The sequence below is a fragment of the Pseudonaja textilis genome, chromosome 1, assembly GCF_049901715.1.
Source record: "Pseudonaja textilis isolate UNSWEBS1 chromosome 1, rPseTex1.2, whole genome shotgun sequence".
NCBI classification, from domain to species: Eukaryota; Metazoa; Chordata; class Lepidosauria; order Squamata; family Elapidae; genus Pseudonaja; species Pseudonaja textilis.
This window is the reverse complement of record NC_141990.1, coordinates 222,455,289-222,470,134: the sequence shown is the minus strand read 5'-3', so window position 1 is coordinate 222,470,134 and position 14,846 is coordinate 222,455,289. Positions and strand designations below refer to the sequence as shown.

Genomic DNA, 14,846 nt, shown 5'->3' with positions numbered 1-14,846 from the left:
AGTACAGTTTGTTTGACACTGGGAAAAGCCCTTAAGGAGCAGAGCACTGGAAAAATGCAGGAATCCCTAAGCATATTCAGTACTCGTCTGTGCACCTCATATCTTTAAATATCTGAGACCTTATGGTCTTCTCTTGTAACTTACAGGATTATCAGCTCTTGCTTCCTGCCCCATTCCTCATTCTCAGTGGCCATTTATTCAAACAGAATTATTCAGGATGTTCCTATAATGTCCAGCCTTCTTATGCCTAGGTCATCCTTTCGTAACCTCCTATTTCATTCAGTATCCCAAGTTCCCAGGTGTTCAGGTCGCACTTGTACCACAACTACTCTTCTTTTTCAGACTGATACTTAAGATGCAACCACAGCCTTGACATATACTTGGGTACTGACAAGACATTGATTCCAAAAAAAAAAAAAAAAAACCCCAGGAGAAGAACACGGGGAAGGGAGAATAGATACTCACCACTGTGAAGTTTTCTGCAGAGCAATTCTCACCATTAAAGCTGCAGTTCTTCAGCATGTCATCAAGTTGATGCCCAGTGCGGTTGACAATGTCAGCCATGTCTGGGTCAGGGTAGAGCAGGTCAGAGGCCTTGTGTCCATCACGGTCCTTGGGTGGCAATCCAGTCATGTTGGCTAGGTGAAAGATATCGGCGTCTGTAAGTGCCGAATGACGGAAACGGTTGATGTTACAAATGGTGACGGCTGGGAAGACCATCTTTTGGGCAGCCTCCTCATCCAGGGTGGTGACATGCGGATGCTCCAAGTAGAAGAGTGCTGACCGAGCTGCCTGATACAAGAAAAAGGCCAAAGAGGCCACAAATGCAAGGGCCCAGAGGGCCTGCCGGACCCCCAATTGCCCTGAGCGGCAAATGTGGGCCAGGCCGTGCAGGGTGCTGGTGCCAGCAAAGGCGGCCAGGTCACGACGGTGTGGCCGTCTAGGCTCCTCTAGCAAGCTCTCCTTGTCCCCTTCCTCTTTCGCCGCCTGCTTCTCATCCTCCTCTGCAAATTTGATTTTGCAGACAATCTCAATCGGCATCTGTGCCGAGGCACCAGGCAGCACGCTACCTCCCCAGTGAGGGGAGGCAGTGGGAGCCTGAGGTGCCCCGCACCGGCCGCTAACCCCTGGCTGCTGCAGGACGCCCCTAAATTAGTAAACCCAACCAGGGAGGAGGAGGAGGAGGAGGAGGACTGGGGAATCGGGGCCCCAGTCTCTCTCCGAAGCTTCTGAACGCAGCTTTCCTCTTGTCTCACTAGTGATCTTCTGGTGCTTCTGTTTGCTTATCTGCACAAGCCCAGCTGTCAGAGCTGCCCGCCCGCTCCCTGTGCCGCTGTGTGTGCCGCTCCTCTGCGCGCCCGGTTAAGACCCCACCAGATACAGGCAGCATTTAGGCATCATGTGCTAATAAAATCCAGGGGATACTTAATAATTCAAGGCATGTCAACATTATTTCATCCTCAATTTTTTTTTTCTTTCTTAAAAGCAGGGTGTCGAGGGCTACTGAAAGATACTGAGCAGAAACGGGAGCAGCCAGAGCTTGGATTGCCAGAGCCACCACTCCAAAGTGATGCTACAGCCACTTGTTTGAATCACTCGCAAGCTGGCAAAGTCTCCGCCAAGGAAAGGAGCAAAAGAACCAGAGATCGAGGCTGCTGCTGCTGCTGCTGCTGCTGCTGCTGCCGCCGCCGCCGCTGTTGCTGCCGCTGCTGCTGCCGGCTGCGGGAGCTCCTCAGACAGACTCCCTGGCTCTCACTCCGTGCCTGACACCCACTTCCTCCGGGGAGTCCCTTCAGGTGCCCAAAGCAGCTGCCCGGCTAATTCCTCCTACCTTCCATCTCCGCGGTCCTTCCAAACGCCGCCTTAGCCAAACGCCGAGGGAAGAAGAAGAGAGGAAAAGTTGAGAGGGACGGAGAAGGGCAGGAGGGAGCTCCCCGCGTGTCGTCGGTTGGTACCGGGTCCAATGGACAAGCGGCGGCACACACGACACCCTCCCCCCAACCACCCGCGCACCACCCCACCCGCAGGCTCGAGAACTGTCTTAATTGGAGAAGGAGCGGCGGAAGAAGGAGAAGCGGAAGCGAGGAGGAGACGCCCCCCCTCCTCCTATTGATCCCGCTCCCCACGGAACAAACAAGAGGCAAAAAGTGAAAGGCTTATTGATCGGCGGGAGGGAGCGCAGCTGCCGGGGATGAGGGCACGCGCGAGCGGGCGGGCGAGGAGGAGGAGGAGGAGGAGGCGAGCGCTTTCCGAGGCAATGAATGAATGCCGCGCAGCCGGGACCGCGGCGCTGCCCAGACCCAGGCTGCAGCGCAACCTCCTTCCCTGCATGCTCGATTCCCTTTCCTCCCTTGGCCAACTTTCATTGCTTTCCCGAAAGGGGTTTGGAGTTCCTCCCTCCCCGGCGGCCTGCCTGACAAGTGGGAAGCCAGGCTGGGGAAACCCACCGGCAGCTGCCGTTGGCGCGGGACCAGAGCTCTCGGAGCGCTCCGGCCCGCGTGATGCACTAGAGGACGCCCGTGGGGCGGGGTGGGAGAGCCGGTCAGTGCCGAGGCGGCGGCGGCGGCGGGCGCCGGCAGGAAATGCAGACTCGCCGACTACGCCAAGCAGGTGGTGTGCGGAGGCGAGCGGGAGGGCGCAGGCAGGGCTATCCCGGCTGGCTCAAACTTCTGGGAAGGCGACGAAGGCAGCCGGGCCAGCCGGGCAAAGCGATCGTCGGTACTGGACTCTTCTTCGCCGGCCAGACCGAGCCCAGGGCGCTCCGCTTGGCCAGCCGCTTCCCAGGCCGCGGTTTTGGGGGCGCTCCGTCACGGAGGTTCCAGGCTTGGCTACCGAAGGCTTCGGCGCGCAAAGGCCGTGGACGGGTGCTCCCTTCTGGGGAGAGGTACTCCGACCGACCGTTTCCTCCGTTTGGGGGATCGGCGAGGTTTTCGCCGGCCCATGTTGAGAAACCGACTCTTGGGTAGGAAATGTGCCGGTGCCGGTGCCGCCGCGCTCTCGCTCCCAAGACCGCAGTCCGAAATCCCTTCTCCCTCGGTGGGTTTTGCCGCCCGCCGCGAGCTTCCCTAGCCGGCAAGGCCCGATGTCAACTCCAGATACGGCCGAGGAGCTTGTTCGCACGTCTTCCAGCCCTGCAATCGCCTTGCAAGGAACGGATGCACGTCCCTGCGGGTGAAGATAGAAGGATAACTCCCTTCTGGGCAGGAAGCGCTAACCGATGCCCAGGGCGGAATGCCAAGGTGGCTGTGTCCCAGCGGGAAAGCGGGGAAGGTGGAAGGGGCAGAAAATTAGGAGAAAGGCATAGAGTTTCTCAAACGAAGCGGAGTGGATCAGGACGATAAGCGTTAAGGAGTGCGGAAGTTAAAAAAAAAAGGAAAGGGGATCCGGCCATTTCAGTGTCAGAAGGCACCACGCCTGTTTTGCCTCGCCATAGTGCACAGTGCAAAAGTTGAACACTGAAATAATGGTAGTGGCAGAGCAAGCGGTTGTGGCTGAAATCACTTCAAGATCTTTTTCAAAACTCTGCCATCTTTCCAGGTCTTTTGAGACACAAATACCATAAGCCTCACTTGGCTCCAGATTATCATACTCTATTTGTTGCTGTAATTTCTTGCTACTGACCTAGGAATCTTAGTTTTAATCTAAGTTATATATTACTTGTGCACACACAGCAGGCTGACACTAGGAGTGGCAACGTAGGAGTAGCCACTAGGAGTGGCTGGGAAAGTGCACCCTTTTCCCCTGTTCTTTTTGGTGGCTGGAGGCTGCTTTGGTGGGTAATCAGGCAAGGAGATGGGTCTACCTTTTTTCTTTAAAATACATTTACAACTTTAGATACACTAAAACCACTGAAAATTTAATAACTTTATTTCTTTGGATTTTCACCACAAATCAGCTTGGCAATTGCTCCCTAATGTTCACCAATTTGCCAATTTTGGGAGTGGCAAAAGTGTTGGAAGCTTGACTATAGATAATTACAATACCAATACCCATCACCACAGTTCCACTGAACTTTAGTACTCCAACCGTATTAAGCCAATTAAATTATGTTCTCAGGGTTTCCTTCAATCTCGCATCTATCTTTTTGATCTATCAGTTGACAGCTCCGAACATCTCTCTGAGTTAGGAAGCTCATAAAACACCATTTCCATTTCCATCATCTCTTGCTTTCTCTGTTTTAAGACTTCCCTCTATCTTTGCAAGCAAAATATCCTTAAGCTACAATTAAGACACTAAGCAAAGTAATATACACAAAGACAATGCAAGGAACTTGTGGGCTGAGAAACAGAATTTGGAACAGACTCCTTACTTATGCCAGTAGCTTCAGAATTGCATTGAGACTGAACAAATGCTGCTTACAGGACCAAGAATCACTTCACAAATTATGCACAAACCAGAAAGATGACACTTCATGGAAAGCTGAAGTTGTTGACATTAGCTCCTTCATGAGCACATCTATATAACATGCATGTTACATTTATGAAGTTGCAGTGTTTAAAATCGGGCATTATAAGATACAGATGAAACAGCCCTGATTTTGTTAGCAAAAAGATGACTTTTCCAGAGCATGGCAAAAGAGGCCCCTCAGTAACAAAAGCATTACAGTATTTGCTTGAAAGCCATAAATTTGCCCCATCTGCCATCAGGTGTGATTTACTTTTTCCCAGAGTTCCCAGACAGGCTTGGTCAACCTATCGCTTCCAGAAATACGCAGAATTTCCTGTTGTACTGGTTTGGAATTCTGAAGTTGTTGTTCCGGTACCTCTGGAGGTATAAGCTGAAGAAACTTGGGCTAAAAGAGTGACCAGGCAAGAAAACAGCTGGTGAGAAGACTGGTCAGTAGTCAAAGGAATACATTCCATCTACATAGCTTTTAAACCTGGCTACAATCACTGTTCACCTTTGCCTGTGAAAGATTCCTTATGCTGACTCAGGGAAACATCCCTCCCTCTTCAAGGCACTGGCCAGGGGCAGCACGAGTAAGAGCCAGCGGGGAGCTTACTAAGCTGTGGCTCTGGGCACTGTGCCATCTTGGATCTGGCACCACCTCTGCTTTCTAGGTCCTCTATCCTAATTCAGACCCAGCCAATTGCATGCCCAGCTGCATGTTTAGAGAAAATAAAATTTGGACTCATGTTAAGTTTACTTGAAGAGACCGTAAAGCCCAGCTGGGTTAAAGCATGAGTCTTATGTCAAGCAGAATACCCTGAACTTGTGGCAGAGAGGAGGGGGCTGGTGCCCTTCCTATGGTGCTTGTTATAGCAGCCAGGTCAGGCTTACAATGAGGGTGACAGGAGCACACTGCCTTTGGGAGATCTGGGATGACAAGATGTCCAGTCCAATTACACATGTGCCATCAAAAGATCTGGGGCAGCCTCATGGCTGGTTCCTCTGCAGTCTGTTCAGCTTCTTGAACATAGAAGGATAAGAAGAAACAACATCATTGGATGGCTGGAAGCAGAAAGGACAGTGAAGGAAGAATGTGGGATGTAGCCACATCTTATACCAGCAGCAATAGTGAGGCAATGGGACGTCCACACACTCATATCTGCATCACAACTATGTTACTAGACAAGCAGATTCTGAACTACAGCACACAATCAAACTCCAGAATGCATGAAACACCAAAGAAGTAACCTCAGGCCCAGGGAGATGGGTCTTCTTATTGTGATGTACGATGTGCCTCTTAATGCAAAAGGGCATTCATTCTCTTTCGCTCTGTATATACATACCACACAATATATGATAGGAATGTATATATATACATGTTTATGTTTGATGCATGAGTCTCTTTGTTGTCTGGACATTATTTATGCCTGAGCTAATACGATCCAAAATGTAGCATTCTGCTTAGGAGATGAAGCTGCGTGCTCTATATAGGTAAGCTGTTGGAATGTTTCTCTTGGTCCTTTGTGCCAAGGTAATTTGGGTGTTTTTCAATCAGATATATGGGTTTATGTTATTATATTCTTCTAATGATGTATATGCTGAAGTTCACATGCCTCCCATTGCCACTGCCAAGGAAAATATTTCAAGCATAAAGAATCTGAAAAAAAACCAAACCATTTCCTCATTACCTAGATTTCTTCAAGTATGGATTAAACACAAACTGATCAGCAATACATTGGTTTTATGCAGCCTTCTACCCTATGCATTCTCACACTTTTGCCTAAACAATTCCAGCTACAGAATGTAAGAATAAAATAGAATATCTTTTGTCACAGATAATTGCCTCTTGCGCAGAAGAAAGGCAGTTTCCTCCCCCTTGTTGCAAATGAGAATGGTGAAGTCATTGCAACCCAGGTAAAACTACCATCTTAGGATCAACCTTGTCTTAGAAAATATATTTGGTCCAAAAGGAAACATATTTGCATGTACTGGCTGTGGTTCTTAAGAGATGGTGTGCACTTACAACAGAGGTGACTATAAACGGGACTAAAAGAATTCCCCAACAGAGCAGAAAAAGCACATTTGAAGGTGGGAGAAGGCGGGGCCTGATGGCACTTAATATTCATTAACTAGAAAGGGATAAGCCCTTACTGCCCCTCAAACTTTGAAAGCTTTGCAATGTTCTATTCATAAAGGTACTGTCGAAGCACATATGAGGTGCTCCTCAAAAACAGCCTAGAAGAAAGTAAAATAGAATGCACCTCTGGAATATTTGCAAAACAGTATTGGGCATTGGAGCCATTGTGTCGGGGTCACTAAGACCCCAGTGACTGTTGCTGTTGGCATTCCTGGAAAAAAAAATTAAAAGGAGCAAAATAATTGGTTTCATTATTATGGAAGTAATAATTCATATCACATATTAAACCCAAGTTATTTTAAGTAAGGCTATCTTACTTACAGTGCCTTTTTTAGTTTGCAGTTTTTATTTTAATGCCCACTTAAAAAATATGGGTGCTTTCAATAATGCCAGTAGAACTAACTCATGTGAAATGTCTTTTATTTCCTAGGATATTAGCAGGCTATTGAATATAGTCCAGACTAAATTTAGTACTATTAACGCCTTCCACCAAAGTTAAGGAAAACCATTTCCCCGCCATTATAAGACTTAAATGTGTATACATGCACTGGTCAGGCTCAATCTTGCATTAATAGTTTATTGCAAAAACATATCCACAATATTTTTTTTTACCATAAACCATGTTTGTTCAGTATTTTGTCAAATTATACCTGCCCTCAAGCTCTTTAATTTGTGAGCAAGATAACTGCAATATTGTACCCTGAAATATTACAGATGTAAAAACCAATAAAAACAAAGAAGGGAATGCATGCACACAATCCAACAATCAATTTTTTGCTGCCACCAGATTCCCCTACTTGCATTGCTGTTTGCTCATGCAGAATAATGCATACTTATAGAGAGTCATTTAAAGCCTCCACTTTTCTGTCCTCCATGGAGTGACCTCTGTCAGATATATGCACTTCGCTGCTTTTGGTTAGACTGGGGGATAAGACAGATTGTTGGTCAAATCTGCTTTCTCCTCCTCTTGTACTTGTGGCAGAGGATATGCGGCAAGAATTAAGCTCTCGGTCCCACCTCTCATTCTACATGCTACTACAGTCATAAATTAACCTAGCTGTTCCAAGAATCCAGTGAAAGCCTCAGCCAGATGACTAGCCATTAAACTGGCCCTTTTGTTTTTCTTTATTTTCAGTAAGGTTCTGGGTCAACCTTTGCAGGCTTGTAATCCTTTAGCACTTCCGCACCTGTGTATCACAGACGCCTTTCCATTACGGCTATAATAATTAAATTTATTACCCATTAGCTGCTGTTTCCTGGTTTGCCATTACATCCAACAGGTTCCCAGTCATATTCAGTTAACTACCAATAATCTTTCTGCAAAGAATACTGGCAAACTTATATTTACACAAAAGAAAACATCCCCTTCTTCAGATTGCAAAAATCACTCTATTCAGAACTGGCCATTGTGGTTTTTTTTTTAATGGTCATCAATATTCAAGAGGAGGTGTCCATTGTAGATACTTAATATGGTAAAGCAGGAGAAAAAATCATTGAAAAGCAACTTCTGGACAAGTTGCCTCCTTGGATACCCTGCCATAAGCCCTTAAAGCAAAGCTAGTTTCAATATTTTAATACTTTTCAGGTCTTCCATCATGGGACCGCAGCAAGTACAACTGATGTTGCATCTATGTTTGCAGTCCCAAAAAACAGATGTCACAGACAGGGGAGAAAGTCACAGTCCGGCACTTGGTAAATCTTTGCACAATGCTAATCGCAGCCTTGCTCAATCAATTGAAGGAGACAGATGACAGTATGAACGGAGCCCTTTTATTAAAAACTTAAAAGGCCACCAGTCAGCTGTCTTGGAGGTAGGTGGGAGAGAAAGGCTAAATAACAAAAGTGGGACTTTTCCCCACTTAAAAAAAATCATAGTGAAAAGTACAGGCCATAAAACCAAAGTAGAACACCATTAACAAATAAGGACATTTTGAATCAGTGAAGAGAGAAAGTGAACAAAAATCAGAAGGCAGGGGACAGAGAGATGTGTGGAAGCAATAGAAAAGGTAAGGCTTATAAGGTAGACGGATTCCTTGGTAGAGTAAGTAATGCTTGTGCACAATGTAATCATAGCTCACAGACTTTTGGAAAACAAATATGAGGAAGCATGTTTTTAAAACAAACATTGATTCCTGTCCTCTGACATGATGAATTAATATCCCCTTAATAATGAACTAATGTCCCTTTCGCAAGGTGGTGAAGACTTAGTCTCATGTTCAGGTCTGGGCTCCCAAATCTGTTAAGGCAGTGGTGGGATTAATTTTTTTTAAACTACCGGTTCTATGGGCGTGGCTTGGTGGGCGTGGCAGGGGAAGGATACTGTAAAATCTCCAGTCAGAGGTGGTATTTGCTGATTCTCTGAACTACTCAAAATTTCTGCTACTGGTTCTCCAGGACTGGTCAGAACCTGCTGAATACCACCTGTGGTATGGATAGAGAAAGCAGCTCAGGCAGCCAGGAGAAATGAAAGGACTGTGTTAAGGGCCCCATTTCCTGGCTGTATTAACAACCATAGGTACAGTTTTACTTGATGCCACCTGTATTTATTTTCTACTGCTTTAATCATTTTAAAAAGGTTTTTATGTTTTACGATGTACACTGCCTAGAGTCATGAGTTGAGATGGATGGCAAGAGAAATAAGTAAAAAAATTATTTAAAAAAAAATGAAAAACCATCCCTTGTACAGCCATCAGCCATGCTCTTGAGATCCATTCATTTGGAGGAAACTAGGTAGGGATGGCTGTCTTAAGGTTGCCCTGTCTACCGAACAATACCGTATTTGAAAAAGGTCAATTAATGTATTGACAAATATGCATTTGGCACAAGTACATAGTAGATGTAATTTACGCCAAAATATAACCATTTAATTTTCTATTCCTAAAATGGACTTCATCGCAAAACTCCTCATGGTGTCCTATGTCACTTTGCACCAGATCAGGTATTACCCATTGGTATTACTCATGAGAGCATAGTTGTTCTCCAAAGATAGTGCACTCTTCCTTTTTCTGATGGTTTCTTTTCTGTTTGACACTGGATTTTATAAACATTTAAGGCTAACAGCACCATAGACTGTTGCAATAATACTTATAATTATTTAGAAGAGATATAAGATTAGGACTGTACTGAGCAAGAATCAGAGCAATAAATTTGTTGCCACTTGCAAACCTATTCTGTGAGATGTGGACCTCAGGCTGTTCCCTTATTCTACTTATTAGCTCCTGTGAGGAGGTATAAAGCTTGAATGAAAACGGTCCTCTTCCCCTTTGGCCTTCAAAGGTCATCCGCTTGCAGCTGCCCACTTTGGCCTGTTTGGCTAACAGGGTTGAAGAGGAGATCCGGGAGGAAAAAAAGAATTGACAGATGGGAAACTTATTTCTTTTATGCACCTGCTGAGTCACTAGCAAGAGAGGGGAAGTCTGTCAGAAGGGCAGGTTCTTCATCAGGAAGATGGCAGGGTGAAAGGTTAGCCCTCTTCCCTTTCCACATAAATCAAGCTTTCCCTAACTCAGAATAAATAAAATAAAAATCATCTAGCCAGAAAGTAACAAAACCAAAAGCTGTCAGGCATTCCAAGTTTGGCCATTTCAGACTGATTTTGCTCCATACCAAAAATTGGCCAAGACATACAGCTCAGAAGCAGCAGCCAGCTACTTGCCTTATCCACAGGCAGTGTCAAACGTCTTCTGTAATTCCTTTCTAGTATTACAGGCTTTATATCAGAGAATTTTTCCTTATGAATTGCAATGCTGAATCAGCAGGAATGCAAACTTGGGAGAGTTCAGTGTAATTTGTTTGCATTTGGAACAGTTTTTCCCCACCCCTTTCATACTTAGCTGCTCTCAGCACATAGGATTCATGACCCTGTTCTCCATTACAAAGCATACAAGAAAAAAAAACAGCATGGAAAAAATGTAGTATCATAACACAAACCCAATCTTTTCTTCTTGTGTCTGAGATGCAGTGACTTTAAGCAGGGGTGTTGTGCTGTGTCTTCACAACGCCTCTTTCTTTTTTTCTTTTTTTAAATTTTTTTTATTGGTTTTTAAAAACAAACAAACAAACAAAACATAAAAACATCAAACTTTCTTCCATAGGTATACAAACAGTGTGCCGGTTGGTTGGTTTGCAAATTATTTTGTGCATCCATTTTGTAGTCTTCAATTACAGTTACATTACATAAAAGCTCATATCATCAATCAAAAATTAAATACCCTAGTATCATTATTAATCAATCATTTGACTATAGTTTTATTCATTCATATTTTACGAGATAACCATAATTTACTTAATTTATTTTATAACCATTCATATTATCCTCCCAAATCTATCCTAAATACATTTTGTGGATATAATAAAAAAAGAAGTACATCTTTATATATTTATTATTTTCTAAAAATCTACATATTTCATTACTGTATTTTATCATCTAACCATTGATAGAAAAGGTCCCAAATTTTATAAAATTGTTTATCCTCTTGTTCTCTAATTTCAAATGTCAATCTACTCATTTCAGCACATTCCAACATTTTCTTAATAATTTCCTCCTGCAATGGTATTTTCTCATTTTTCCAGTTTTTACCAAATACAATCCTAGCCGCTGTTAATACATTTACAGTCAGGTATTTCAAATCTTTGCTATATGTTTCAGGTAAAATTCCCAATAAAAATATGTCTGGTTTCAAGTCTATATGTTTTTTTGTCATTTTTTCCAACCACGTGTGGATTTTAGTCCAGTATTTTTTAGGGTCCGCACAAGTCCACCACATATGGTAATATGAGCCAGGTGTCTGATGACATTTCCAACATTTTTTGGATTTATTCTTGAACATTCTTGCTATTCTTGTTGGGGGAAAATGCCACCTGTAAAACATCTTACACAAATTTTCTTTATAAGCTGTTGACAATGTCATTTTATAATTTTGAGACCACAATTTTTGCCATTTCTCTAAATCAATCCCATATCCAAAGTTCTTCCCCCAAGCAATCATAGTTTCTTTAACTTGTTCTTCTTCTAGTTTAATTTCTAATAAATATCCATACAATTTTTTAATCACCTTTTCATCAGTACCTGTCAAGATCTTATCTAGATCAGTCAATTTATCATAGAAACCTTCTGTTTTAGAATGTTTATCATACCTTGAATGTATTTGCGCATATGAAAACCAATTCATCTTTATACCTTGTTCCTCTAGTTTTTGCATAGATTTAAGTTCACCCTTTTCATTCAATATTTCCCCATATCTAACTGTTTGTTCCTTTTTATATATTATAGGATATGAAAATGCTTCAATAGTCGATAGCCAGACTGGAATTTTCAAATAACATTGTCTTTTAATCTTCTCCCAATTTAACCACAAAGACTCCCGTATATAATGTCTTCTAAAATACCCCTGTGTTTTAGTTCCCTTGTACCATAAAAAAGCGTGCCACCCCAACAACAAATCATGTCCTTCTAATGTCAACAATCTAATATTTCTTAATGTTATCCATTCCTTGACCCACATCAGATTTGTAGCTTGGTAGTACAACTCCCAATTAGGCAAACCAAATCCTCCTCTAATTCTAGCATCTTGTAAAAGCTTTAACTTTATTCTCACTTTCTTACCTTGCCATATATATTTCAACACAATTTTATTTAAATCTTCAAAATAGTCTTTTCCAAGCCTAATTGGAATTGTTTGAAACAAATATAAGATTCTGGGTAATATATTCATCTTGATTGTTGAAATTCTCCCTATTAGTGACAGTTGTAGATTTTCCCATTTCGCCAAGTCTAGCGCTATCTGCTGTTTAAGTTTGATATAATTATTCTCTTTTAATGTACTACATCTTGCTGTCAAATGTATCCCCAAATACTTGATCTTATTCATGACTTGAATTTTCAATAAATCTGCCAATTCTTCCTTTTGTCTTTATAACATATTCTTTGTCAAAATCTTTGTCTTATCTTTATTTATTTTCAAACCAGCCACCTTGCCATATGCCTCTATCTTTTCCAATAATTTTGGTGCTGTTTGTAAAGGGTCTTCTAAGATAAAAACCAAATCATCCGCAAAGGCTTGCAGCTTAAATTCTTCCTTTTTAATTTTCATTCCTTTTATGCTCTTTTCATCTCTAATATTTCTGTTTAACTTTTCCAAAGTTAACACGAATAGCAGAGGTGATAGTGGGCACCCTTGTCTTGTTCCTTTTCTTATGTTAATAGAGTCTGTCAATTCTCCCTCTATCATTACCTTTGCCGTTTGCTTGTAGTATATAGCTTCTATTGCTTGAATAAATTTTCTAGCAAAACCCATCTGTTCTAACAATAATAACATAAATCGCCAATTCACATTATCAAATGCCTTCTGTGCATCTAGAAATATCAAAGCCATTTGTTTTTCAGGATGTGCCTCATAGTATTCCAAGGTATCCAAAATTACTCTCATATTATCTTTAATTTGTCTCTTTGGCAGAAATCCATTTTGATCAGAATGAATAAAATTATTTAAATATTTTTTAAGTCTTTCTGCCAATATTGAAGCAAAAATTTTATAGTCTGCATTTAATAGAGAAATAGGTCTATAGTTCTTAATTTGCAATGGATCAGCCTCCTCTTTTGGAATAAGTGTAATATAGGCTTCTGACCATGATTTGGGTATCTTCTTCTTTAACATAACTTCATTCATAACTTCTAGCAATGGGAGATTCAACGATTCTTGTAATGTTTTATAAAATTCTGCCGGAAGTCCATCTGGGCCTGGTGCCTTTCCATTATTTTGCTTCTTAAGTGCTTCAGTTAACTCCATCATAGTTATATTGCTATCTAACATTTTTTCAGTCTCTTTAGGAATCTTGGGTAAATTAGCATTCTGTACATACTGTTTGATTCTTTCCTCATCAATATTCTCTTGCTTATATAATTTCCCATAAAAGTCTCGAATGATTTCCTTCTTCTCTTTACTGCCATGGCAAACTTGGCCTTGATCATCTATTAACTGCAATATTTTCCTTGATTCTTTCTCCTTTCTCAGTTTATATGATAACCATCTACCTGGTTTGTTTGCATCTTCAAAGTAGTTCTGTTTAGCACCTCTAATTTTCTGTGCTAATTCTTCTTTCTCTATTTGACCCATTTTGTGTTTAACTATATCCATTTTTTAGCTTGATGTCCTTTTTCTGTGACATTTTCTGTAGCTCATTTTCAAGTCTTTTATGCTCATCCTCTAGAGCCTTGGAGGCTTGCCTTTTCCTAGTATTCCTTTTCCTTGTATAATCTATTATCAAGCCTCTAGAATATGCCTTCATTGTATCCCATACATTCTGAATTGATGTATCCTCTTTTTTATTTTCTCTAAAAAAAAAGGCCAATTCTTTCTCCATCCATTGTGTGAAGTCTTTTTCCTTTTAAATAGTCTTATTTAACGTCCATCTCGATCTTCTTTTTTGTACTTTCCATTTAATTGTCATTGGATTGTGGTCTGCCCAAGTACTTGTTTCAATATTTATTTCTTGGATATTAGATATTAATTCTGTTGACATCCATATCATATCTATTCTGGACCATGATAAATGTCTATTTGAATAGAAGGTATACTGTTTAGTTTTAGCATTTCTTTCTCTCCATGTATCTTTTAAATTTAATTCATCAACCATTTTAAAAAAGGATTTGGGGAGAGTCTTTCTGTTTTGCTTTGTTGTTGTTGCTGTATAGTCCAATTTATTGTCTACAATTCCATTAAAATCTCCCATCATAACTATATTGGCATAGTCCAGTTCAATTCTTTTCATGTGTAATTTTTTGTAAATTTCTTCTTCTTTGTCATTTGGAGCATAGATTGCAATCAGGAGTGTTTTCATATTATTGTCCATTATTTACACCATTAGTACTCTTCCATCTTCATCAGTATAGATCAATTTTGCTGGGGTGGTCTCTTTAATATATAAAACCACTCCTCTTTTCTTACATTGGGTCAAGGAAGTAAATATTTTCCCTAATTTTGACTGTACCAACAATTGTTCATATTGTTTTTTAATATGTACTTCTTGTAGACAAATTATATCAAATTTTAATTTCTCTAATTTATGAAAAGTTTTCCTTCTTTTAGCGGCTGAGTTAAGTCCATTTATATTAATTGTAATCAATTTTTTCTCTTCCATGGTTATATCTTATAGTTGGGTTTAGCAGCTCTCGTAGATCTTGGTTCACGTTGTTCTTTGGCTCCCACCTTTCCACCTACTGCGCCTTCTTCTTTTTCAGTCTCCATTTGACAGTCCTCTTGGAATTCAATTAGTGAGACCTCTTTTTCTGCCTCTTCCTCTTTCCTTCCAAAAAATTCTG

General features: G+C 41.6%; 1 protein-coding gene across 5 annotated transcripts in view; it reads right to left on the bottom strand.

Moving 5' to 3' along the window:
• Nucleotides 1-14,846, bottom strand: part of ASIC4 (acid sensing ion channel subunit family member 4) — a 268,273-nt gene that overhangs the window by 90,220 nt on the left and 163,207 nt on the right. The window contains exons 1-2 of one of the 5 annotated variants that reach the window (XM_087920617.1): nt 1,832-1,965; nt 466-638 (exon numbers count right to left, since the gene is read on the bottom strand). The exons of 1 other annotated variant lie outside the window; for it this stretch is intronic. In XM_087920617.1, the coding sequence (XP_087776743.1) occupies nt 466-638; nt 1,832-1,838 (180 nt within the window). In that variant the 5' untranslated portion in view covers nt 1,839-1,965. Of the gene's footprint in view, nt 1-465; nt 1,966-14,846 lie in introns of those variants that run through there. 3 more of the 5 variants (XM_087920614.1, XM_087920616.1, XM_026707963.2) reach the window with 3 other exon arrangements.